A 26,176-nucleotide genomic window follows, 5' to 3' on the forward strand; every position below is an offset into this window, starting at 1 on the left:
GGGTAAAGATTCCCAGAAGAATAATCTTAGAAAATTTCACCCTTGTTAGTGCAGCACATTGAAGGCAACAAGGATGATGCTCTTAGCCAATCTTGCTCATGAGTACTGCTAACCTTGCACTGTTAAAATACAGAGACTATTTTTGGCATTCCATGGAGCACACAACATAGTTTCAGTTTGCAGTGTTATGATGCCTGTGCTCCCCCCTGGAGCCGATAGATGTAGTCGATAGATGAATTTGTTAATTTGTTCTGCCTCACTGTCCTGCTGGTTTATTAGTATTCCAGTTAGTTTATGCACTATGCCTAAGTGGAAGTATATTAAAACTCAATACTTAAGTGTCATTTTTCTTGTTGGTATTTTATCATCATGAAGCCATGTTCTAAAGTATGTAGAATCTTTTCTCTAATGGGGAGACAGCAAGGAAGTTATTATTGATCTAGGCATGTTGGGTGGGGTGAGGAGCTCTAAATATGAGGATTTAAAGTATGAAATAGATTAGAGTATTACAACAGATATGGCCACTTCACACAATATATTTTTAGGCATACATCTATGATGTTTTAAGTGTATAGCTGAAACACAAGCATGTAAATGACTCCATTGTCAAATGACTTCCATTGTGCTACTGTGTTTTATATTTTTGTGTTGCTTTTATCATAAGGATTTTTTCCTTCTTTTGTAAATAACTTTGCTGTTTCTAATTGTCTGTGTATCATACAAACATACTTTTCAAGGAGCCATATTGTGTTATAGTGGTTAGCTTGCTGGACTTTGAGCTGGGTTCAAATTTCTTTTCAACCAAGGTGATCTCAGGTCAGCTGCTGTGTTGTAAAATAACCCACATGAGAGGTTGTTGTGAGAATAAAGGGTTAAGAGGCCTACCAGAATCCAATACTCTGCTTAATAAGCTTCCATCTCGTCACATCCCTGCTTGATTCAGGAAATGCAGAGCTCAAGTGTTCCCAGCAGAAGACTTTGTCAGCACATGTGCTGTTGCCACCATTTCAACAATTTTTCAGAAAGTAAATTTGGGTAATTACAAAACAGAAAGTGCAACTTTGGTAGGAAAGATATCTTAATGATGTGTATTCTCCCCAAAAGAAAAATGTTTAAGCTACAACATATTTTTAACTTTGAGACAATCTTCTTAATGAATGGTTTAAAATTATAAAGGTCCAGATTGTTGCTGAAGAGATATATACTGAAAAATGTTGTTGGACCTTTTGGCTAATAGAATTTATCTTAAAAAGTTAAGCAATTACTTTAACTGAAACATTCAAATTTAGTATTTCAGATTTCTGTATATTGATTTTATAGCCAGATAGTCTTCCAGGTTCCATAGGATGTTTCTGTTCTTGAGTGAGTTCTTTAATTTTGGTTAGGAATATTAGCATAGAAGTTTATCTTATAGCAGATGTCATTTATAAGTATATTGTGAATTCTGGCATGATGTTTAATAAATATTGATATTGCAAATAAGATTTCCAACAAAATACATCCTATAGTTATTTATTTATTTATGGGGTTCTATCAGATTCTCAAAGGGGTTTGTGGCCTAAAAAAGGTTAAGAACCACTTATTTAGTAAGAGGCAAGGAAACTGGGAGTAGATTTTTCTTATCCATTCACTAAAAAATATTTAACAAATGTAGACAGATTAAATATTTCAATTGTAGCTTATAAAATTCTAGCCTTTATAGAATCAAGAAAATGAAAGGCTGAAATAATTTTATATGAGTTAACATATCCAATCAAGTATTTTTTAATATGCCAGGTAAGGTTTCATAATGGTATAAATCTAGTTTGATCTGGAGAAATATATCTGCCAACAATTCTGTTTAACCTTGAGGCCAATAATGATGCTAATATCGTATAGTCATATCGTTTATATCCTATAGTTTTACAGTTATGCAGAGCAGTGTTTTCCAAACTGTGGTCTGTGGACCACCAGTGGTCCATGAGCTTCATCCAGGTGGTCCATGGTGTGTTGTATTAAATATTCATATTTATTTTTAATTGCATTTTTCGTGTTACTTTTGTTTCTTGTATTGTCTGACAATATCAAATTCCAACATGTTTTCAGCATCATTCACATCCTTGAGTGGTGAAAGTCTCAGGAGGACTATTACTGGGTGTAGCTTCTTTTGTACAAGAGAGCAGTGGAGACATTTTGTTCTTTTTATAGTTGTTTTATCTACCAATATCTAGTAGCACATAGTGTAGTCACATATATTCCTATAAGCAAGGAACATAGTTGTTAATCCTGCAGCATGTCCCCAAACAGAGCAAGTGCCTCCAAAGAAGTACATCCATCTAGAGATGGGAGGATCTGTCAATTTCGCACTCTCATTTTCTCATTTTTCCCAATCTTAAATTCAGTTCTGCAGCAATTTGTAAGATTTTTTAAATCCTTATGAAAATTTTACAGCATTTTAAGACAAATTTCTCCCAATAAACACTAATGCATTTATTGTTGCTAGCAACTTCTCCTAAAATAATTATACAGCCACGAGAATGGCTGTATACTATAGTCAGCACAGATTTTTTTCCATTCTGCACTGTTAAATTGAAAATACCCCCATGCCATTCTGATGCTTCCCATAAGCTCATTTCAAAACAAAACCTTACAAAACATAGAGTCCTGAACTCAGAAATGATTAACAACCCTCTCAATTTTCATGGCGATAAACAAAACAGTCAGAGAGAATGAGAGTTTAAAGTGTAAAAAGAGGGAGGAAAGGCACGTTACCAAATTCTTCCAAGCTACACAGCAAGTGAATTGGACTGTGAAAGACCAACCCAAATTGTGTTTGCATTTTGACAAATTTGTAGGGCAGTACAGTATCTCAGAGAGGTCAGGTTTCCTGCTTCCCTGATGCATTCATTATAGCTGCCCAATTTCCCTGCTTTTTAAAGTTTGATAGAAATAGCTGTGGGCTATAGGTATGTTCTTAAACCGCAAGGTTTTTTGCCTATTAGTGAATTTCTTTGCTTTTTCATCCGGGAGGTAAGAAATGGGATCCTTTGCAAGCTTGCTGAGAATGGATTGATCATTTGCATGCTTATTGAGTTCAGTGGGATTTACTACCCTGCAATCATGCTTAGGACAGGTGAAACTGACCACACGGGGTGGGGAGGGGAGGAGGGGGATAGGAGCAGGCAGGAGGGGGAGGAGGAGGGCAGGTCTGATAATTTGCATGTTTACTGAGTTCAGTGGGATTTACTCCTGTGCAGTCATGCTTACGATAGGTAAAACTGACCATGAGGAAGGAAGCCTGGAGTGGGCAGGGGAGGAGGAAAAAGGAAGAGGGGAGGAGAGGGAAAAGGCAGGTCTGATCATTTGCATGCTTTTTGAGTTCAGTGGGATTTACTCCTGTGCAATCATGCTTAGGATAGGCGAAACTGACCTGGGGGAAGGGCAGGGAGGGGAGGAGGGCAGGAATGGGAGGGGAGGAGATTGGATGGGTGGGTACTGGGCAGAGGGAAAGCCCCTTTCCTTTCCAAAAGGAAAACCTTGTGAACAGTATCATTCTTTTTCAGCATTTCCCCCACCTTTTTATTCTACAGCAGGCACATATAGTATCCCACCCAAATTTAAACCAAAGATGTCACTGGCCACATCTGATCTTCATTTCACTTTAGACAGTTATGGCTTCTCCCAAAGAATCCTGGGAAGTGTAGTTAGTGAAGGGTACTGACAGTTGCTAGGAGAGGCCCTGTTCCTTTCTCAGAGCTTCAGTCAGAGCAGCTGACTATTAAACCACTCTGGCCACTGAACTCTGTCAAGGGAATAAGAGTCTCCTCTCAGCACCCTTCACAAACTACACTTCCCAGGATTCTTTAGGGGAAACCATGACTGTCTCAAGTGAAATAAATGTCTGGTGGGGGTGTGGGCACCTGATTAGGCAAGCCAAGCAGCTGTGAGTCTAGCTTTTAGAACACTTACAGTTGGTTCTCACTGAGCATGCCCGGCCTTATCATTGAATTCAATGCTAAATTCCTTAAATTAATTAAACATCAGCCAGGAACTTTTTAAACATCAGAAGATGAAGGTCAGAGTATGGGGCAAGGTCAGTAATAGGATTACAGGTACTCTGTGAACATGGCTGATTTTTAATGAATTTCAACAAATTATGAGAACTCTGACAGAAAAAAGTCCAAAAGGGGTCTTTCTCTTTTTACACTTTAAACTCTCAATTCTCTCTGACTGTTTTGTATATCGCCATGAAAATTTAGAGGGTTGTTAAGCAAGCATTTAAGCAAGTAGAGTCCAGGTTTTGTAAGGTTTTGTTTTGAACTGAGCTTATGGGAAGCATCAGAATGGCATGGGAGGTATTTTCAATTAAACATTGCAGAATGCAAAAAATCCATGCTGGCTATAGTATACAGCCACTCTTGAAATAGAATGATCGCTATTCACTTGAAAGTACAAGAAGTACGATACTTAGTATGTGTGTGTATTTGTATGTACAGGAGTAGATTTCTCTATTTACCACTATAGTTTTCCAGGGTGGGATGGGGGAAACCTGGAACTGAAACATGAATGTTTAATGTGGCCATATCCATACCATCCATTTAAAGCTACAAAGCTTCTCTTAATCATGGGAACTATAGTTTACCCATCACAGAGCTACAATTCCCAGCACCCAGTTAACAAACTACAGTTCACAGGATTCTTTGGGGGAAGAGTATGTATAGTTGTTTTTGTCTTGATGTCTAAAGCTCTGCATCACTGGTGGGATTATGTGAGTGTACAACCATTTGAAGGTCACACAACCCCAGCATTCCTTTGAATTATGCTTTTGAGTTCTGTTATTTTGATTTATTTTTCACAATAATCCATGCCCTGCAAATATGAAACAACAGAAATAGACAGATAGTTACTAGAAGAGGCAATATCTTAAGTGATCCTTTTATTGCCTCCATGTACCTCATCTTTTTCTTCATTTTCTAGCATAGCCCAGCAATCTGATATAGCTATGTGTACACTGTGAGATATTTACTGATTTTTACACTCTAAAGACACAACGCAAACAGAACCAATCTTGGCCTATAATTTTATTTTATTTATTTAAGAATGTATCCTGCCATCTGGCTAATAATATTTAAAACAACAGCAACAATAATAATAGAACATAAATAAACCTGAAGAGCAACAAAAAAGACCCCACAATAAAACAAAGTGCCTGAAAGCAGCAAGATGATAAAATAAATCCCCAGATTTCAACAAAAAACAAATTAAATCACTGCTATCCTTGAAAGCCTCCCAGAATAAGATAGTCTTATACAGGCGGGCCCCGCTTATACGGCAGGTTCCGTTCCGGACTGCCGCCGTAAAGTGGAACCCATTGAGTATAAATGGGACATGTTGCGCAAAAATGCCGCAAAATGCCACAAAAGCGCAAAAATGGCTTTAAAATGGGGAATTTCCCCTAATTGAAAGCTGCCGCATTAGCGGAACACCAGAATGTGAAGTACCAGTAACTGGGCCCTACTGTAGTTTCAAAGATTTTCCACTGATAGAGTAGATGGCAGAGCCTGGAAGATTACTTTTAAAAAGTAATAAATTACAGTTACAGTTACATGGCCCCCCAAAAGTAGTAATTGCCGTTACAATTACAATTGCTCTGAAAGTAACTGATTACTTTACTTTTACTCCAAAGGAATTGCTACAATTACATTTTAGTTACTTTTTAAAAAAAATTGCCTACAAGGTGCTGGCCTTGGCTGCTGCACATCTAAGTAGCCTAAAACAACATTAAAAATAAGCACACACACACAAAGGGTAGTAGAATTTTTTTTTATCCATAAGATTAACAGAATAGCATAACAGAATCTCACATCCCCTCACCCCACCCCCAGCAATGATGATACCCCAACACACACATTTTTGTATATATATATTGCCTCCAGCTCTTTTCTCCTTCCACTCCTGTCAATTTTAAAACAATTGTTTTCTCCACGCCGTCTTGCTCTCCACCTCCTCCCTCGTTGCCTCTTAAGCACCCGTAGAGCATGAAGGAGGAACAACGCTGCATAGAAGCCCAATTTGAAGCACATGATTTTTATTCACAAATCAGCGGAGCAGAAGACCCCCTGCTTCCCCCCAAGTAATGCACAAAAGTAATGCTGGAAACATTACAATTACTCCTCAAAAGTAATGAAGTTACTACTCGTTCTATTACCAGCAAAATGCATTAAGTTACCCACTTGTTACTCAAAAAAGTAATAAATTACAAGTAATTCGTTACTTGTAACTAGTTACTTCCAAGCTCTCGTAGATGGACACTGAATGCCTTTTCCAAGTAGTACAGCTCTCATCAACCTCAGCCAACATGGTTAATGGTCAGGGATGATGGGAATCATAGTCTGAAAAATCTGGAGGGCACCAGACTTACCTAGATACTAATAGACATAGGCAAATGTGGTCCATAGGACTTTCCATGATGTGTGGGTGGGGGGCAGGGGATGAGGGCATAGCCCTGCATTGTCATAGATAAAGCTGGGCTCAGCCTGAACTCTGCCAACCACACCTTGTCATTAGGGTTGCCAGGTTCATGGCCTGAGACTGATCCTGTATCTTTAGAAGACAAAGTCAGCCAAGTGCAGGTGTTCTTGCAACACTATAATGAGAAAAACCACAAGGTGGAATTCTCCCTTCCCCCTGCACAACTTTTAAAGATACAGAAGACCTCTTGGTTGCCAGGCCCAGCCTCCAAGAGGTCTTATGTATCTTTAAAAGTTGTGCAGGGGGAAGGGAGAATTCTACCTTGTGGTTTTTCTCATTACAGTGTTGCAAGAACACCTGCACTTGGCTGACTTTCTTTTCTCCTAAAGATACAGGATCAGTCTCAGGCTAGGAACCTGGCAACCTTATTTGTCATGGTTTATATACTATTAAGGACTTGCCTTTTTAGTGTTTATTGATCTTTCAGTGTTAAGCCCTTGGGTTAGGTTGAGGGGGGGGGAATCTGAATGAATAAACTATAGTCACAAAAGTCAGAAATGTTAACCTCATCACATAGCTTTGTAAGTTGATATGGCTCAATTTTAAAACCATCCATGGTTGGCTTCTGCCCAAAGAAGCAGTTGCACTTTCATTCCCTCTATGCCTTGTTCACCCTAATCATGAAATCCTCATTCATGTAAACCTTTAATCCTTTTCTGAATCCTCTTAGTGCTCTACTTCAGTAAAGCCTTGTAATGTTCCACTGGTTAATTATGTGCTCTGGACAATTTGTGTTTCCTTTCACCAGCTGTAGGTTTTCAGTTTTAATTCAACTAGTACAAACAGGTTTGTGAACGAGTCACCTCTTAATAATTTGGTGTTCAATTTATTCGTGCCATCCCAATGTCTTCTGACTATACTTAATAAGTATTAACACCCCAATCCTGAGTGCACTTAATATGCAAATTCCAACTACAACAAGTACTGCCATTGCTGCTGTTAGCTGTTCTATGGAACTGTTTCCCTTTTAACCAGAATTCCTCCCACTCACTCCCTGCGTTTGAATGTAAGAACAGGTGAACCGATGGCACCCCACTTGTGCTTCAAACATGTGAAAATGTGTCTGGGGAAGCTTAGCATTTAACAGACTGTATGCAAGTGTCTATGTGAGCATGTTAATAAATGGCTCTCTTGCAGCCTTACCTTATTGCTAGAATTATCCTGTTCATCTTGGCTCTGCTTGCCTTCTAAAGACTCTTCAGTTCCCTTTAACACAGTGTTTTGCTGCTGACCACAGGAAGACAGCTCTGCTCTAGGGCCTTTATAATCTGGCACTAGGTATTCTTCTCACTCCAAAGGCCACATGATGTATTCCACAGAATACAGCAAGGTTGGCCAATGGCTACTCTTCAGAAGTGGTTGAACTGCAACTCACATCAGCCCCACCAGATGGCCAATGGGCAGGAGTGATGGGAGATGTAGTCCAACAATATCTGAAGTGCACCATAGGCTTTTTTCCCAAGCTGCTGTTAGAGACAGATGGACCGGTCCATGTCTAGCCCATGTCATTTTGCATATGTTCATACATAACTATTCTGTCCAGTTTCCACCTCATTCTATTTTTTAAAAAAAGCATGAAAATTCACATTTAACATATTTTTTCCCAAACTATGCAGTTTTGTACATGGATAGCACCAGGCATGACTGGGCCCTTGGGCACCAGCCTGCCCTGGGCCTGCACCAGGCGTAAGCCCCAACACCCCTCCCAGTACAGGCAATGTGGGGCTTAAATAGGCTTGCCTGCCCAACCTACCTCCCGTGCCAGTGTCGTGCCCTGCATGCTGCATGCTCCCGCCCACCATCACCCAAGAAGGCGGTGTGGATGTCAACCCCTTAGGGATGCTGCTGCCACCATCTTGGCAGGCATGCGCACTCAGCACATGGTGTGTGCGCACTGATACACTAACGTGACAGGTATGTGAGGGTGCTGCCTGTATCAGAGGGGGTGACTGGGAGCTCCTACTCTGCGATCCATAGCAGTGTCAGGTTGCATGATCTGCCACTGCTGCAGATTGCAGAGCAGGAGTTCCACCCTCCCACCCTAAGTAAGGGCCCCTTTGGGCCATAGGAGCCCTTGACCAGGGCCCAACCTAGCCACCCACTGGCACTGGGCCTGGTTTTGTATGCATTTTAATATACATTTCTCTATGCATTTTATCCTAAAACATGCATTTTAATACATTTGAACCTAGCATACACAATTTTAAGTCCATTCTGGTAGGTTATTAAGCCTGGAACTCTACTGAAAACTGCAGAAAAGTTCAAAAACCAAAGGATAACAGTCTCGATGTATGTATTAGTCCAAGAAGTGCAACTGTGACGGATCACTTAAAAATGCAGACCAAGCATTATACTTGAGCATCCCTAGCGAGAGAAAAGGATGACCCTCCTGTTCCTCGGAGCCTTTTATATATATGTATGTATGTATATGTATATATGTATGTATGTATTCACTTTAAAGATAAGAAATAAATAAAAACAAACAGCAACACCATTAAACAGATCGGTTCAAACAACAACAGTTGAGGTAACATTAAGGGTCTAATGTAGGAGGCAATTGCCATTATCATATTGGTCAAAAGAGAGGACCTAAGGCATCAGCAGCAATACTAATTGATTATAATTCCTGGATCACTTGAATCTTTTTCTTTTTCTTTTTCTAAATTGTCTCATATTGGACTGGGAGTGTATTTATACTGTCAGTCTTATTAGTATGAAAAATAACTGCCCCATTCTGCAAAAGAGGGCATCTTGCTTTACTTGTCCCTTGATGACATGGATTTCATGCATATGCTTCTCTGCAGTGGGACTTTTCTAAATGTTACTGAACAAAAGATCTATAGTAGGAGTCCAACTGTTCTTCCACAGTTGTGTTATCACAAGTCTGGCAGCAACTAGCATATACAGTGTTGCAGAGGATATGATCAGGACTTCCCGGCTTATATATTGCACCCTTTAATTGACTTAATATTTCCTATTAAGTAGGATCCAAAGAGCCACAGAATTACCTTCACTTTTGGCTATGCCCAAACAGCAGCCCTCCATACCACATGACAAAATTATTTTAAAACTGAGGGGATCTTCCCAAGCAGTTTGTGATATGATGTGGCGATTTGCTGTTCAAAGGGGTGTAGAAAATCAAAATGGGTATGTTGCTCAAGAGTCTTCCTTACTCATTAGATTCCAGCTGTGAGGGAGCGACCCTCAACAAATAACAGTTTCTGGAATTTTTCGCCGTTGGTGTGTAATTAATCTATTATAATAAAATCAATGGAAGTTGATGGCCATATGTCTTTTCTGTGCCTTAGTTTTTTCTACTACATAACCAATATTTTCATATCTCCCGGTCTCATTTCTGGACAGTTTAAGTAACCCTTTCTTCCAGAGTTATAATGACAAGATAAGTTATGTTCCAATATATACCTTATATTTTGATAAAAGTTCATGCATTCAATAATGTTGCCAGGTTCAAATCATTGGATAAACGCTTGCCAATGAGACAGTCTATTTTTTAAATCATCAAATGCTTCATTCCAAACAAGATGGTACTCTTCCCTATCTTTTTGGTGGTGAAATGAAGAAAAATTACTGCTGTTGGATGGAGGATCCAACTGTACTTTGAATCCATATCCTACTTCAGGGTAGCCAACATGTTTTCTAGCAGATAGTGCTGGACCACAAGTCCTGTCAGCCTCAGTCAGCATGACCAATGGTCAGAGATCATGGGAGTTGTAGTCCTACAACATCTGGAGGACACCACGTTGGCTACCCCTGTTCTATCTCATTCAACCACTAAAGTACTTCTGTGGGATTGATACATGGTAATTTGTTCTGATATTTTATATGGTTCTGCCAGTGAATGGTTTCATCATCTCCTGGTCATGTCTCAGTACATTTTTAGTAGAGTGGAATGAGTGATTGGTGATAGTGGTTCAGTGACTGAGTGGGAAGATACCGGAGTGATTGGGGGGTTGTTTACGTGTATTGGTGGATGTGTGTGAAGTGCGGAAGTAGAATGGGATTAGTGATATTGGACGAGTAGTAGGTATTGTATAATTTGTGTAGATCTAAGATAGAAATTGGGTATAATGTGTATGTGTTAGTGGGATGAGATATTGTGAATCAGGATGTTCCTTGGCAAGAGAGAGGCTGAAGAAGAAAAGGATCCTAGACTCTTAAGATGTTTTAAAAATGTACCGCTACATTTTTATTTGGGGGGGATTTTATTGTTTTATAGTGTATTATATTGTAGTTTTTCAATGTTTTTGTTTTGTTGTTGTTATTTATTTATTATTATTATTATTATTTCAGTTCTTTACCTGTCTTTCAGGATAAGGTACCAAGGCAAGTTACAGCAATTTAAAATACAATATTAAAACAAATTGCAGTTAAGATAATAGTGTGAGTCATTCACAGAGAATCTCCTCTCCCAGGCCATCTCCCAAACTGTTTTAGGATTAAGCAGTATATCAATATATGAAATAAATAAATAATAATAATAATAGTAATAAAATAAAGTGCAAAGGCTTTTACGAGAACATATTCATTAAGTAGAGGAAATCCCTTAATATTAGATTAGTCTAGGTGGCTGCCTGGGGCAGCACTTTGTAAAGAATAGCCGGATATTGGAGCAGGAGGTGGAAAGTCCTGGTCAGGAGTTCATTTTGCACTCTATGCTTAGGAACAGCAAGTGAAGGACCATGGGAGAGTGCTCTGCCACTCAGGGCCTGCTTGTAGGCTTCCCATAGGCATCTGGCTGATCACTGTGAGAAAAGGATGCTGGACTAGATGGGCCACTGGCAGAGCCGGCCCCAGGCATACCGGGGCCCTTGGGTACCAGCCTGCCCTGGGCCCCTCCACTCCCTCTCCGTGGTCCACAGAACTTAAGCATCCGTGGACCGCAAGACAGGAGCTTCCGTGCCGCCTGCCATCCCCCCGCTATCCCCCCGCTTCACCTACCTTTCTGTTGTTTTTTGCGGCATGCGCAGGTTTGCTATCAATCAAGATGGCGGCTGAGGTTTCCCTAAGGGGCTGAAGCCTCTGCCACCATCTTTGTTGATGGCAGCAACGCGAGTGTGTAGCACGCATGCGTGCTATCAGCCAAGATGGCGGCATAGGCCACAGCCCCTTAAGGAAACCTCAGCTGCCATCTTTATTGATGGCAAATCTGCACACCGCAAAAAACAATGGAAATGTAGGGAAAGTGGGGGGATGGCGGTCCGCAGATGCTTCCGCTAATTGTGGAAGGAGAGCAGAGAGTCCCCTGTAGCTCCAGGGGCCCTTGGGCCAGTGCCCCACCTGGCTGCCCCTTAGAACTGGCCCTGGCCACTGGCCTGATCCAGCAGGCTCATGTTCTTATGAGTCATCCACCATATTTTATTTATTTATAAAATGTTTATACTGCTTAATATATATATATATTTAATCTGTAAGTGGTTTACATGAAAACAATAACATTACAACAATAAAATTCAATAGACATTCCTAAAAACTAGATTAAAATGAGTCAGAGGTGAGGAAAGCTTGAGTAAACATGTACGTTTTTAAGATTTGAAGGTCATCACTATCTCTGCCCCACAAATTATCCAATGGGGGGCATTCCAGAAGGTGGGTGCTATCATTGAGAAGGCCTGCTTCCACGTTGTCATGAAGTGATAATTTGCTGGTCATGGAAGGACCAGTAGGGTCGCCTCAGATCAGGCTTGTTTATATTGGGGAAAGCTGATTTCTTGCTGCTCCTGTTCCAAGTTGTTTCAGGCTGTAAATGTCAACAACAAATCCTTGAACTTGGCTCAGTAGCTGTTAGGCAGCCAATACAGATATTTCAACACTGATGCAATATGTGTAAAGCCTGATTCCTAGTGGTAGCAAGGGAAGATGGATGATGGGAATGGATGAGCAGGGATGAGTAACAGAAGGGACTTGGCCATCAGTACTCACTGAGAAAACTACAGAATAGAAAAGGCAAAGACTGAGACAGGGTAGCAGCTGAATCTGTTTCACAATAGTAACCCAGATCAGCTATTTGCTGCACAATTCATGGAGGGAGGAGTGGGGCTGCATGCACTAGCCCCACCCCAACATCCATGCTAGCTGCAGCCTGGGACCTAAGGAGGATTCTAAGCACATTCAGCTGATCGCCCGAAGATTACTCCTTCAGACCATCCACTGAATGCAAGAAAGTTTGAGGCTACAATCCGTGGTGATGGGGACCCTGGGGGCGGGGATAGTGTGCATGACCCTGCCCCCCTCCATATAAAGAGCACTGGAGCAAACATCCGAACCAGGCTTATGTCTCACAGAATACTAAACTGGTATCTTATTTAAGAATGCTTGCTTATGTTGTGCTTCCTCCTAAAACTGCAATATCACAAGTTAAAAGACAGTGCCCTTATTATTTTAGAAATACCAATAGTGTATTCAATACCTTTATTTAAAAAAAAATTACTGTTGCAGGTGAAGAAGGCTGTGCAGCAAGAAGGCTTTGGGAGGAGGAAAAGAGGATACAGAGATATCAATGAAATAGACATCAACATGAACGATCCTTTATTTGCAAAACAGTGGTACTTGGTAAGCAAGAGTGAACTTTCTTTTTCCGCATCAGGAAACCAATTCCAGATTTCTGCAGTCCTCAAGTAGGTCTTGGAATGGAAAAAGATGATGATGATTAGACTTGTTAGTCATTTGTTACCGGAAGATCTGCAAGTGACTTACATGACTGTTAAAATCACAAATAAATATATTATGCCATAAAACAGAAAGAAAAAACAACCCCCATGTCCCCCATAAAAATATAGCAATTATGCAGTATCATTTCCAATTAATTTTTGACATGGCCTGGCAAGTTTTTTTTTAAAGAGATGATCTACCAACTACAACCCTACTTGGACAGAGATAGCCCTGCAACAGTTATCCATGTTCTGCCAACCTTTTGGTTTGATTATTGCAATGTGTTATATGCGAGGCTTTAAAAATAGTCTGAAAATTTCAGCTGGTCCAAAAAAGAGCAGCAGAGGACTGGCATAAACCTTTATTGGCTCTCATCCAGTCCATTAGAATGCCTAAGTACTTTTTGTGCTGGCAGGCCTATCCAACTGTTTAAAATGTTTTTTGAATAGCTAGCCATTGCAATGATTATTTTGTATTGTTTTAAAATGTTACGTTGTGGTATACCAACCTGATGTTTTGCGAGAGAGCAGTATATAAATACTTCTATAAATAGAACAAATACATAAAATAATAAGAGTTGATTTTAGAAGAACTACTCTTAAACACATGGATAATGGTTATGATTATCCAGTGGTGAGAAGTGCTCTGAACATGTTCAAATGCTGCCATTTTTATTATCACATGATCAGAGGCTGAGGTCAGGCATTCAAGCTTGATTTCAGAGCAGACCTCTGCTTCAGATTGAGCAATGGAATGCATCAGTCCTGTTGTATCAAAGTCTTAAAACAGATGACTTCTTATTTTATTGCCAGTATTTATGGATTTTGTGCCTTCTTCTGTGCTGCCTGTTTTCCCAAGCAATCAAAGGCTATTTTGTAGCAGATGGATCAGGTGGACTCTCCGTGGATGTAACAGTCTGCTTTGTGCCAAGCAAATAAGTCTATTATGCTTTTTTAAAATTTTATGCATTAGATCAACACTGGGCAAGCAGATGGGACTCCTGGACTTGATCTGAATGTGGCTGAAGCTTGGGAGCTGGGTTACACAGGGAAAGGTGTAACTATAGGAATTATGGATGATGGTAAGCGCAACTAAAATATCATAACTCTCAGAGCATATCACATGAGAAATACAATGTGACATTGTGGCTTAATAGTCCATCTCACGGTCTTTCAAACATGGGGATTTTAATGAGAACATTATAAGATATTCACTTCAGTCATAATTTTTAATAAGAAATTGTCCACAGAAAGTGTTCCCTAGGGTACAGTCCATGGATATTTATTATTCCTTTAAACTAGCCTAGAGTAGCACTTTGAAGTTCAAGTATAACAGCTGTCAGCTTAGTTTGCTAATTTGGAAAGTGCCCGATAGAACTGAAATGTAATTTTAGTTCTATAGAGGAAATTGTGATGTATTCTTTAAATCATTATTTATGCAATTATGCAGTTGTCAGACAACATGGAAGGATAAAAAAATCAGGAAGTCATTGTTTATATTTGTTAAATAAAATTATTAAAACATGAGAGATTAATGCTTGCCTTGATTTACATTTAATGAAATTTCAAATTTGTGCTGTAAGAATTCTACCTTTCTGCTAAAATATGTGACAAAGTAGCCCTGTGGAACAGATCCACAGAGACCCATCCTTGTTAATATAGATACACCACAGGGGAAATGATTCTGCCCGTCTACCCATCAGACTATCCATTTGCTCATTGCTCATAGCTACCTGGCTTACTTTATATGGGCCCACAGAGTGACTTCTTATATTTCACAGTGACTAAGCACAACTGGACCTTTCTGGGTCCATGTAAGCCTTAATGGAGTGAGGTGCTGAGGATGGCAGTGACTGGAGGGAGGAAACAGAATCTAGAATAGAAGCTGTATTTCATGCAATCAAATCATTAAACCATAATTTTAACCAATTTCATTGACACAGGAAAATCCTGGAAATGGCAGCTCCTGTGCTTGCAAGCTTTTCAACTTCATTTGCATCAAATATGGATTTTATTGTAATGATTTCTGCAGTCCACCACTGATAGAATCCCGCCCCTCCCCCCCAAAAGTTGGAATGCTTGAGGAATTCACTTATTGTAAATTCCTATATGAAAAATCCTGATGTGCTTTTTAAGCCCATGGTGATTCTATGTGCAGAAGCCCTAATATGGAGTACATATGTTGAACAATATGTTATAGATTCTTCCTACAATGTGGGAAAAGTAGCGGAATAGAATTATGGGTGACCATGCAAAGGTCACATGATCCACAAAAATATATTCATCCATCCCTACCAAAGGCAGTGGTTGACACTTAGAGGCCCCACAGAAATAAGCATGGGAACAAGGGCCTTCTCCTTGCTTCTTCTGTCCCTGTAAAAACCCATTTCATTTACGACTGTCCAATGGTGGCTGTTGCCCATTGGGACTGGTAGGGAGTCAACAGCCAGAGCCAACTAATTCTAGTTTTCTCCCCATCTTGCTCCCTGCCGAGTTCTCCAAGAGCAATCCTGAGCCTAAGAAGGAGGAAGCTGACAGCCAATGCTGGCTGTAAGTATGAAGGCAGGCAGGTGAGGACTGGCTGAGGGCAGACGCTGCTTGGTAGGACAGTGCCCTAGTGGTCCAGCTTGCACTGCTACTGTTGCAAACCTCTTGCTAGCTAGAGAATCTGAATACTTAATACTGGTCTGCTCCAGGTGAGAGGATGAGCTTGGCAGTCTCCTGTTTCCCAGTACAGAAATGGCCAGTATTCCAGTCTGCAGTTTATAGCCTCAGTTTGCTGTTGAAGAATTGTGAAGCAATGAGTGGCTGCAAGCAAGGACCAAGTGATGATCATCCACAGGCTAGAATTCACCTAAGGGCTGCCAGTTGTCAAGAATCTTTTAAGACCATGAAAATGAAAGAATAGCTATGGGGTAAGACAATCTTTCAGGTATCCTGGTCCCAAGCTATGTATGGCTTTATAATTATAATTCATGATAATTATACAATGTAACATTAAGTGGCTGTATACCATAGCCAGTGTAGATTTTTCACATTCCGCAATGTTAAGTTGAAAATACCCCCACGGCATTCTGATGCTTCCCATAAGCTCATTTCAAAACAAAACCTTACAAAATTTATAATCCTGAACTCAGAAACGCTTGCTTAACAACCCTCTACATTTTCATGGTGATACACAAAACAGTCAGAGAGAATCGAGAGTTCAAAGTCTAAAAAGCGAGGAAAAAACCCCAGAGCCCTTTTGGACTTTTTTCTGTCAGAGTACTTATAATCTGTTGAAATTCATTAAAACTCAGCCATGTTCACAGAGTACCTATAATCCTATTGTTGACCTTGTCCCATACTCTGACCTTCATCTTCTGCAGTTTAAAAGTTAAAAAAATGCCTGGCTGATTTTTAATTAATTTAATAAATCTTGCATTGAACTGAATGATAGTGTCGGGCATGCTCAGTAAGAACCAACTGTCAGTGTTCTAAAAGCCAGACACACAGATGCTTCCCTTGGCTAATCAGCGGGCCACACCCACACCACACCTTGATTTCATGTGAGACAGTCATGGCTTCCCCCAAAGAATCCTGGGAAGTGTAGTTTATGAAGAGTGCTGAGACGAGACTCCTTTTCCACCAACAGAGCTCCAGTGGCCAGACTGGTTTAACATCCAACCACTCTGACTGAAGGTCTGTGAGGGGAACAGGGTGTCTCCTAGCAACTCTCAGCACCCTTCACTAACTACACTTTCCAGGATTTTTTTTGGGGGGGGGGAAGCCATGACTGTCCAAAGTGAAATAAAGGCCTGGTGTGGATGTGTGGCCAGGGACAGCTTTGGTTTAAATTTGGGTGGGAGTCTGCATGTGCTTGCTGTAGAATAAAACGGTGGGGGAAACGCTGAAAAGCAATTATACTGTTCACAATGTTTTCCTTTTGGAAAGGAAAGGGGCTTCCCCCTCTGCCCAGTGCCCACCCATCCAATCTCCTTACCTCCCGCTTCCCTTCCCCTCCCCTCCCCAAGTTCAGTGTTGGACTACGACCTGGGAGACCAGGGTTCGAATCTGCACACAGCCATGAAGCTCACTGGGTGACCTTGGGCCAGTCAGTGCCTCTGAGCCTCAAAGGAAGGCAATGGTGAAACCACCTCTAAATACCGTTTACCATGAAAACCCTATTCAAAGGGTCACCATAGGTGGGGATCAACTTGAAGGCAGTCCATTTCCATTTTCAAACATGACTGCACAGAAATAATTCCCTTTGAACTCAAAAAGTATACAAATGATCAAACCCACCCTCCCTTCTCCTCCCTCCTATCCCCTCCCTCTTGCCCCTTCCCTCCCCCTTCCTTTGACCCTCCCTCCCCCTCCCCTTCCTCATCCCCATGGTCAGTTTTACCTATCTTAAGCATGATTGCATGGGAGTAAATACCATTGAACTCTATAAGCATGCAAATGATCAAACCTGCCCTCCCCTCCCCCTTCCTTTGCCCCCTCCAATCTGCTCCTTCCCCTTCTCCCTCCCCCTCCTCCTCGGTCAGTTTTACCTATCCTAACCATGATTGAACTCAAGAAGCATGTAGATTTTCAGACCTGCCTTTCCCCTCCCTCCCTTCTCATTTCCTCCTCCCCTCCCCACTTCCTTCTTCCTCCTCCCCTGCCCACTCCAGCTCTCCCTCCCCCAGGTTAGTTTTACCTATCCTAAGCATGATTGCACAGGAGTAAATACGACTGAACTCAATAAACATGCATATGATCAAATCTGTCCTTCTCCCCTCCCTCACCTGCCTGCTCCCCTCCCCCTCCTCCCCCCCTCCCCTCCCTCCTCCTCCTCCCCTCCCCTCCCTCCTCCTCCTCCCCTCCCCATCCCCTGTGGTCAGTTTCATCTATCCTAAGCATGACTGCAGGGCAGTAAATCCCACTGAACTCAATAAGCATGCAAATGATCAATCCATTCTCAGCAAGCTTGCACAGGATCCCATTTCATACCTCCCGGATTAAAAAGTAGAGAAATTCACTAATAGGCAAAAAAACCCTTACAGTTTAAGAACGTACCTATAGCCCACAGATATTTCTACCCAACTTTAAAAAGCAGGGGAATTGGGCAGCTATAGTGAATGCCCCAGGGGAGTAGGAGACTCTGAGATATTGTACTGCCCTACAAATTTGTCAAAATGCAAACACAATTTGTGTTGGTCTTTCACAGTCCAATCCACTTCCTGTGTAGCATACAACTTATGGCGACCCTATGAATCAGTAATCTCCAACAGCATCTGTCGTGAACCACCCTGTTCAGATCTTGTAAGTTCAGGTATACTGACTAGGATAAAAATCTCCACTTAAAAGGCTAGTTGAAAGATGAAAGATGATGAAAAGACAAGATTATGTCTGTCTCATCTGTAACAGGAAGGAACTCTTCCCCCCCCCATTGAATGCAGCCAGCTATGAGACTGGGGTGTGTGACAACAGGCCCAAATCTATCTGCACTTTGTTCCTCACTCCCAGTTGTCCCATGAACGGGTTCCTCATTGCTTAACTGCTGTGCCCACTGGCCTGTGTGTGCTGTTGTTTAACACCAGACTAGTAAGCAATCAGACCACACTCATCCATAATTTCATCATGGATGAGAGTGCTGATTTGTTATGCATTACTGAGAACTGGTTGGGTGAGCTTGGAGGAGTTGATCTGACCCAGCTTTGCCCACCTGGATACTCGATGCAACACCAGCACAGGCTGCAGGGATGAGGGGGAGGGGTTGCTGTGGTCTATAGAACTTACATCTCTGTCACCAGGAAACCACTCGGTCATGGAGCTGACTGTGAGGGCCTGGTTTCGGGCCAAGGAGACAGTAAACTAGGGATGCTGCTGGTGTACCATGCACCCTGCTGTCTGGCAGCTTCTCTGACTGAGCTGATGGAGGCAGTCTCAGCTGTGATGTTGGAAGAGCCGAGAACAATAGTCTTGGGTGATTTCAATGTCCATGCTGAGGCTGCCTCTAGTGTTCCGGCTCGGGACTTCATGGCCTCCATGACGACCATGCGGCTGTCTCAAGTTGTCACCAGGCTGTTGCATAGGGCAGGGCACACCCTCGACTTGGTTTTTGCTCCAGATGGAGAAAGGAGGGTGAATGTCACCCCATTGTCACGGTCAGACCACTTCCTGATGAAGTTTAGACTTATGGCTCCGATCCTCCCTTGCAGGGATGGTGGACAGATTAAGATGGTCCACTCCCGGAGACTAATGGAATCGACTGGATTCCTGAATGCCCTGGGGGAGTTACCAGTAAATAGAGCAGGTGACCTTGTTGAAGCCCTTGTCATGCTGTGGAACAGCTAGGCACATCGGGCTCTTGAACGGTTGCCCCTCAGCGCCATCTCTGGCATTGGGGAACCCAGTTTGCACCTTGGTACACCAGTGTGCTAAGGGCAATGAAACAAGCTGAATGCCGGCTAGAGCGCAAGTGGCGAAAGATGTGCTGTGAGGCTGATTGGGCATGAGTAAAACATTAAAACCGTTTATATGTGGTGGTGAGGGCAGCAAAGAAGGCCCACTTCTCTGCCACCATCACATCCTCAAGTAGTCATCCAGTGGTGCTTTTCCGTATTGTCAGGGGTCTGCTGACATCCACTCCAGGAAATGGAGTATTAGACCCTTTGGAGGCCCCCTGTGAATTAATTGCTCACCTCCATAGCAATCTTGATGCCCCATCCACATGTACTGTAGTCCTCAGTGAAGTGTCCAGTGCAATGTCTGGCCTGATGATATGGACAAGGTGCTTGCGATGATGCGGCCAGCAACATGTCCACTTCACCCTTCTTGGCTTATTAAAGCTTGCCAAGGGGGTTTGACTGAATGGATCCAGGATGTGGTCAACACGTTGTTGTGGAGGGACTGGTTCCAGCTGTCCCTGAAAGAGGTGGTGATCTGACCACTCCTGAAAAAGCCCACCCTGGACCCATTGGTTCGTGACAACTACCACCAGGTTGCAAATACCCCATTTTTAGCGAAAGTGACTGAGAGGATTGTGCAGCATTATTATTATTATCATCATCATCATCATTATCATTATCACAAAATAATAGTGCATGCAACATATAAAATGCAAATAATATAGTCACATATTAAATATAAAATTGTACATACCTCAAAAATCTCTTACTCTATAACCACCAATCACAATACATCATTCTTATTATAATAAACATCAGTTATATGTTGTATATTCTAATCTTTTATCTATCTTCATGTATGCATTTCTGAAATTCAACATTTCAGATTTCTTACTCTATTCATCTCAGCAGTAAAAAAGCATTAAAAATGCAAATTATACTCCTGCTTCAAATACAAAAGGGCACCATGATCTTTCATTGTTCCTTTTTCATCCTGGAAGGAAAGAAGGTTGAAAACAGATTTTTAAAATCATTTTTCCAGCTTTTGGCTGGTTTGGTATTGTTGCATGCCACCCCAATCTCCAAGCAGTGAGAGATCTTCAGGGGTCCCTGCACTTGCCCAGGGTTTGGTTTCCTTGGAAAGAAGGTTAGTGGAGACTGTGGTGTCTTTATGAAATATGGTATAATTATTTACACACATTCCAACCTGAGCTTAAGACGGAGCTGTTCAAAGCATCAGCAGTCCAACAGATCTTTCTTTTCCATCAGGCTTACAGGAGGCACTCTAAAGCCATGGTGCAGGGAGCAGGCCTCTCTGTGTGTTTCCAGTTCCCAGCCTTTCCTCAGACTCAACGAAAAACACAACCCTCCCTTTTAGTCCAGGGGGGGAGACTCTCCTGAAGAGTTTCAGTAACAACAGGATCTCCCTGGCCCATTCACCAGTTAATGGACACTTGATAGACCCATTAGCCCACCTGGCCAGTGGCCACTCTATTACACTAACAAAGGAGACTCATCTGTCCAACAGAGTAGGTTTCTCAGCTTCCAAGCCCACCTCCAGGTGCAAGGTCTCACATCAGAGGCTGGAAAGGGGACTCATAGAAATCACCTATCTCAACACCAAACCCATAACAGTATCTTGCTGTTTTATTCTTGCATTGTTTTATTGAAGCAGAATTTATTAACTGCCCTTTAAATACATGTATTGGAGGTGGGGTATACATTTATATAATTAATTAAGGCTGCAATTCTCAGCACACTTTCCTGGGAGGAAGCACCACTGAACTCAGTGGGACTTTTTCAGGTAAACATACATAAAATTGGATTGTAAATTAGCTAGTTACTAGGTAACTAAGCTTCAGCTGCCTTTCAGGAGAAGCTCAAAGTCAGTGCATTATTAGCTACTTCCTGTCCAACAAGCTGATGTCACACCAGTTTCTCTCTTGGTGATTGGCAACTGGTACACTTGGGGCAAATGTCAGCCAATACTTTTCCCCATCATTGCCATTTTCCTCCTCCCTTTTGACTTTGCCACTAACGCCTGAAAATAGAGGTGGGGGAGAAATTTGATTCAGTTTGCATTTAAAGACAAACTTGCCTAATTCATACTTTCTGAAACAAGATGCAAGCCAAAACATGGGCATCCTTTCAAATTTGCTCTTCTCCAAGTTTTCCCATGGAGTTCTCCAGCCAACAAATGTGTACAAAAATGCGTATACTATTTATGTATTTATTTAACAAAAAGTATATACCACTTGAATGTAAAAAACCTCTAAGCGGTTTCCAAAAACATTAGAATTATCAATAAACAAGTAATTAAAAACATTTAAAATAATTAAAATAACAACATACTAAAAAGATTAAAACTGATTGGCATCTATGTGTCTGGATAGGTGTGCCTAAACAAAAAAGTATTATGCAGGTGCCAGAGGGATTACAGTGAAGGGGCCTGCCGGATATCAATAGGCAGGGAGTTCCAAAGGGTAGGCGCTGCCACTCTAAAACAACGATTTCTTACAAGTGTGGAATGAGTATTATGTGGCATCTATAACAGTGTTTCTGTTGTTGAAATGTTGAATATCAGAAAAGTATACATGAAGATGGATAAAATATACTAGGGTAAAGTGTGCATAGAACTGCATATCTTACTGAAAATAACATACAAAATGCATTATAGTAGGGAACATTGCTTGTGAAAATTTGTATATTAGGCAAAAATTACATAGAAAAATATGTATATTAGGAGAACTGTGCACTAAAATGCTGATAAATCTTCATGAGAACTTTTTTAAAAAAAGAAACTGGAAACTGCTATGGGAAACTGAACTTAAGTTTGAAAAAAATGAGAAACTGGGACAAACCGAAATTGACAGATTCACCCATTCTCTACCTGAAAACTGGCTTATTTCTGACAAATGGGAGTGGAATGTGCACAGGAAGCATTCTCTATATTCTTAATACGTGAAGATTATCCAGTTGACCCTCGTGTTCCCATGGTGTGACTGGCAAAGTGTAACATTTGCCAAGACCCTAGGGAAATGAGATTGGGAAAATGATAAGTGACTACACAGCCCAGGCTTCTTTCTATGTCACTTACTCTCACTGAAGATGGGATCTCACACATTGCAAGTGCTGTCACCTTGTGCAGGACTTTGCTAGGTCAGAGTCTCAGAAGTCACGGACATACTGACTGTGAGACACAAAAACCTGCAGAAAACCTGACCTTTTTGAAGCCAGAAATGGACCTTTACTGATTTTATCCTCTTAAGATATATACTGGATATTATATAATTTTTATTTGACAGTTTTGCATTTGCCATGGTAGAGGTATAGAAATCAGTAGCTTTAAAGTCAATTTAGTCCCACTGGTGTCTGAACTGATTTGACTTAAATAGAAATTCTCAGGGCTCAGGTAGGTATAATGTAAAGTTAGTTCTCATTCTTTTCTCTCTTTTTTGCAATGCTGAAAAAACATAATTTTCATACCATATCCTTTGAAATTAAAGGTCCGTAAATACTGGAGGTTGGAAAGCTTTTAACCCCATAAGCAGGTTGAAACTGACAGTATTGTTTCCTGGCCACATACAAAGAAAATGCATTTAGTGGAATATATTGGTCTTCTGTGCAGTATATTTGAACATTATGCACTACATCACAGTAAAGTTTTGATTAGTGACTTTTTAAAAGCCATAAATCAACGACACGTTGGGTGTGATGTCTGTGCCACCCAAAAAGGTAGAAAATGCAAGCTCTCTTTGGAGATCACTTGTAATACAGTTTTCTTCTTCCTTGAAAAAGAAATTTCTCAAAGGTCACATTTGTTATATACATTTGGATTGTGATCAAGACTTGTCAAGCTGTGTCTGGTGAGCAGTTTCCAGCTAGATCATGGATTCTCCAGTTCAATTAAATATGGAGCAACGGGCAGAGCTCTCGTTCTTCCCTGCCCCCTTCCTCTCCAAGTGGAGGAGTTTGTAGCAACGCAGCAACTAAAAGCTGATGCTCCTGGTGATTGTAGACCAAGATGAGAGGAAGAGAGAAGGAGAAATGGGCTCGCTGAGAAGGGAGAAGCATTGGCCCCAGAAGAGCAGGAAGGATTAGTCGCATTAGTGGGGGCTGCCAGAATGGAGAAGTGGCAGTGGAACCACCGTGTGTAACCTGTGGCTGTCAGCTTAATGGAGATTTTAGTATGGAGCTTTCAAACCTAAGATCTCTGGCTACTTGTCTGTTACATATTTTATCACCCCTAGTTTTGTTGGAATTGTTTGTGACTTGTCAACATACCCCTTTGAGATTATGGCCATTTGTGAAGCTAATCAGTAGGTCTTACAGCCTAAGCTCTGTATCTCAGATCCCAAACATATTTCTGAACCTGTAAAACCGCACATGTAACATTTAATAGTAGTCTCAATAACGTAGAAGTCAAGGATTAAAAGTGTGTATTTGTCTAACAACAACATCTAAGGCCAACATTATTCCTTGCAGCATGCTTATCTACAGAGTAACTGAATTTCATGGCTATTCAAAACATCTCATTTTTTTTGCTGTTTTCATTTTTAATGTGTTGATCATGCTTTATATGCTGTCATTTATTAATTATTTTGGCAGGCATTGATTACCTTCATCCAGACCTGGCCTCGAACTATGTAAGTACACAGTGTTTTCCACATTACAATTCTGTGTTGTTCTAGCCATTCTTTCATAGGAGATATATTTACCTATTGAGTGTGTTTACAGCATAACTGACCTGTTGGTCTAGATCAGCCTTTCCCAACCAGTGTGCCTCCAGATGTTGTTGGACCACAACTCCCATCTTTCCTGACCATTGGCAATGCTGGCTGAGGCTGATGGGAGTTGTGGTCCAACAACATCTGGAGGCACACTGGTTGGGAAAGGCTGGTCTAGATGATGAACAAGACTTGGGACATAAAGCAAGGAAGGCTTACAATGGGTACAGACAAATTTGCCTCTCTGACCTTCTGATGCATGGAGCAAAACAGTGACATATTTGCCAGGGGAAATTATGTTGTTGCCAAGCTCTGAATAAGCCTTCATTACCAATACTGTAAATTGTATAATCGGCAAGTCTTTTCAAATCCAGCTTTCATTAGGTGTAGTCTCCCAAAATTTGTGATATGGACAGGAAGAAATAAGCAAAATGTAACCCAGAAAGATAAGGCAGAAGAATAATCTGAGAACAGAAACAAAATGTGAGAAATCTGGGGGGGGGACCATAGAAAATAGATGAGGATATCCCTCCTTTGAAGCAAAAGACCCATGTCCCCAGGGGACCTGCAGTGATGGTAGAACTTCATGAACTTCGTTCAGAATCTAAGGCCCTCCTCCGGGTACCAGCTCATCGGGAAGCCCGGAGGGTGGTTACTAGATCTAGGGCCTTTTCTGTGGTGGCCCCTGAGTTGTGGAACAGCCTCCCCGAAGAGGTACGCCTGGCGCCTACACTTCTATCTTTCCGGTGCCAGGTAAAGACCTTTTTATGTTCCCAGGCATTTTAATTTTTTAATTTTCTTAATCTTTCTACTTTTAACATGTATCCTTCTTAATTTGTGTTGTATTTCGTTTTTGTTGTGCTTTCTGTTGTTTGTTTGTACATGTTTTTGTGATTTTTTACTATGATATATTGTATTTTATCTTGTTTGTTCACCGCCCTGAGAGCTATTCTGCTAAGGGCGGTATATAAATTGAAATAATAATAATAATAATAATATAAACAACTGGAAAATAAATGATCATGTCCGGGACTGATTTGTCACCATCAGAGATTCATACAGTGAAGATTGGTAATCAGCCAAAGTTCAGGAAGAAGGATGTTGCCTAACTTGGAATCCTGACTTTACTGCTTGTGTCAGTCAGTTTCAATATTTCCTTGGCAAGTACATTTCCCAGCTGCTCCATGGCCAAGACATGAATATGAACAACTGGAAAATAAATGATCAGTCTTCCAAGATAAGGTCTTTAATGGTGGGTCCATAAGTGACTGTGGAGGCCAATCCCAGATCCACACAGCCTCCCACAGTAAGGACATAGGTTTCCAGATGGAAGACAGTCATGATGAGGATTTGCTGGAACTGCCTTCCACTTAGCTTGTTTGTCCTTTTCACCCTGTACTCATGCTTCTTCAAAGTACATAGCACCTTTGATAACAGCCAACCTCCAATTGGGATGCTCATGGGCCAAAACTTCCCCATTCTCAATGCTCATGTTACATTTTTTTTAGATTATCTTTAAGAACATCTTTAAATCTCTTTTGCTGTCCACCAATATTCCTTAAGTTGGGAGTAAAGTAGCTGCTTTGGAAATCGGTAATCAGGAATTCAAACAACATGGCCGGTCCACCGAAGTTGATGATGAAGGATCATTGTTTCAACACTGGTAGTCTTTGCTTCTTCCAAAACACTAACATTAGTCCGTCCATCTTCTCAAGTAATTTGCAGAATTTTCTGGAGGCAGCATTGGTGGAATCTTTCAAGAAGTTGGGAGTGGCATTTATAAATGGTCCCTGTTTCACAGGTGTACTGTAAGGTTGGTAGTACAGTGGCTTTGTAAATAAGCATTTTCGTCTCCCTGCAAATATTCTGATCCTCGAACACTCTATGCTTCATT

The 26,176-nt window shown here is 41.3% G+C and overlaps 1 protein-coding gene and 1 long non-coding RNA gene across 3 annotated transcripts in view; one reads left to right on the plus strand and one right to left on the minus strand.

The window, feature by feature from the left end:
• The window catches only part of PCSK2 (proprotein convertase subtilisin/kexin type 2), a 199,192-nt gene that overhangs the window by 77,478 nt on the left and 95,538 nt on the right, over positions 1 to 26,176 (plus strand). Inside the window, exons 1-4 of one of the 2 annotated variants that reach the window (XM_061622608.1) lie at positions 949 to 1,035; positions 12,967 to 13,080; positions 14,152 to 14,260; positions 24,164 to 24,201. In XM_061622608.1, the coding sequence (XP_061478592.1) occupies positions 13,045 to 13,080; positions 14,152 to 14,260; positions 24,164 to 24,201 (183 nt within the window). In that variant the 5' untranslated portion in view covers positions 949 to 1,035; positions 12,967 to 13,044. Of the gene's footprint in view, positions 1 to 948; positions 1,036 to 12,966; positions 13,081 to 14,151; positions 14,261 to 24,163; positions 24,202 to 26,176 lie in introns of those variants that run through there. The other variant, XM_061622607.1, reaches the window with a different exon arrangement.
• Positions 13,034 to 26,176, minus strand: part of LOC133382928 (uncharacterized) — an 85,178-nt gene continuing 72,035 nt past the window's right edge. The window contains exon 3 of the long non-coding RNA XR_009762123.1: positions 13,034 to 13,151. This is a non-coding gene — a long non-coding RNA (uncharacterized LOC133382928). The remainder of the gene's footprint in view (positions 13,152 to 26,176) is intronic.

Source organism: Rhineura floridana, chromosome 4 (assembly GCF_030035675.1).
Source record: "Rhineura floridana isolate rRhiFlo1 chromosome 4, rRhiFlo1.hap2, whole genome shotgun sequence".
Taxonomy (NCBI): Eukaryota; Metazoa; Chordata; class Lepidosauria; order Squamata; family Rhineuridae; genus Rhineura; species Rhineura floridana.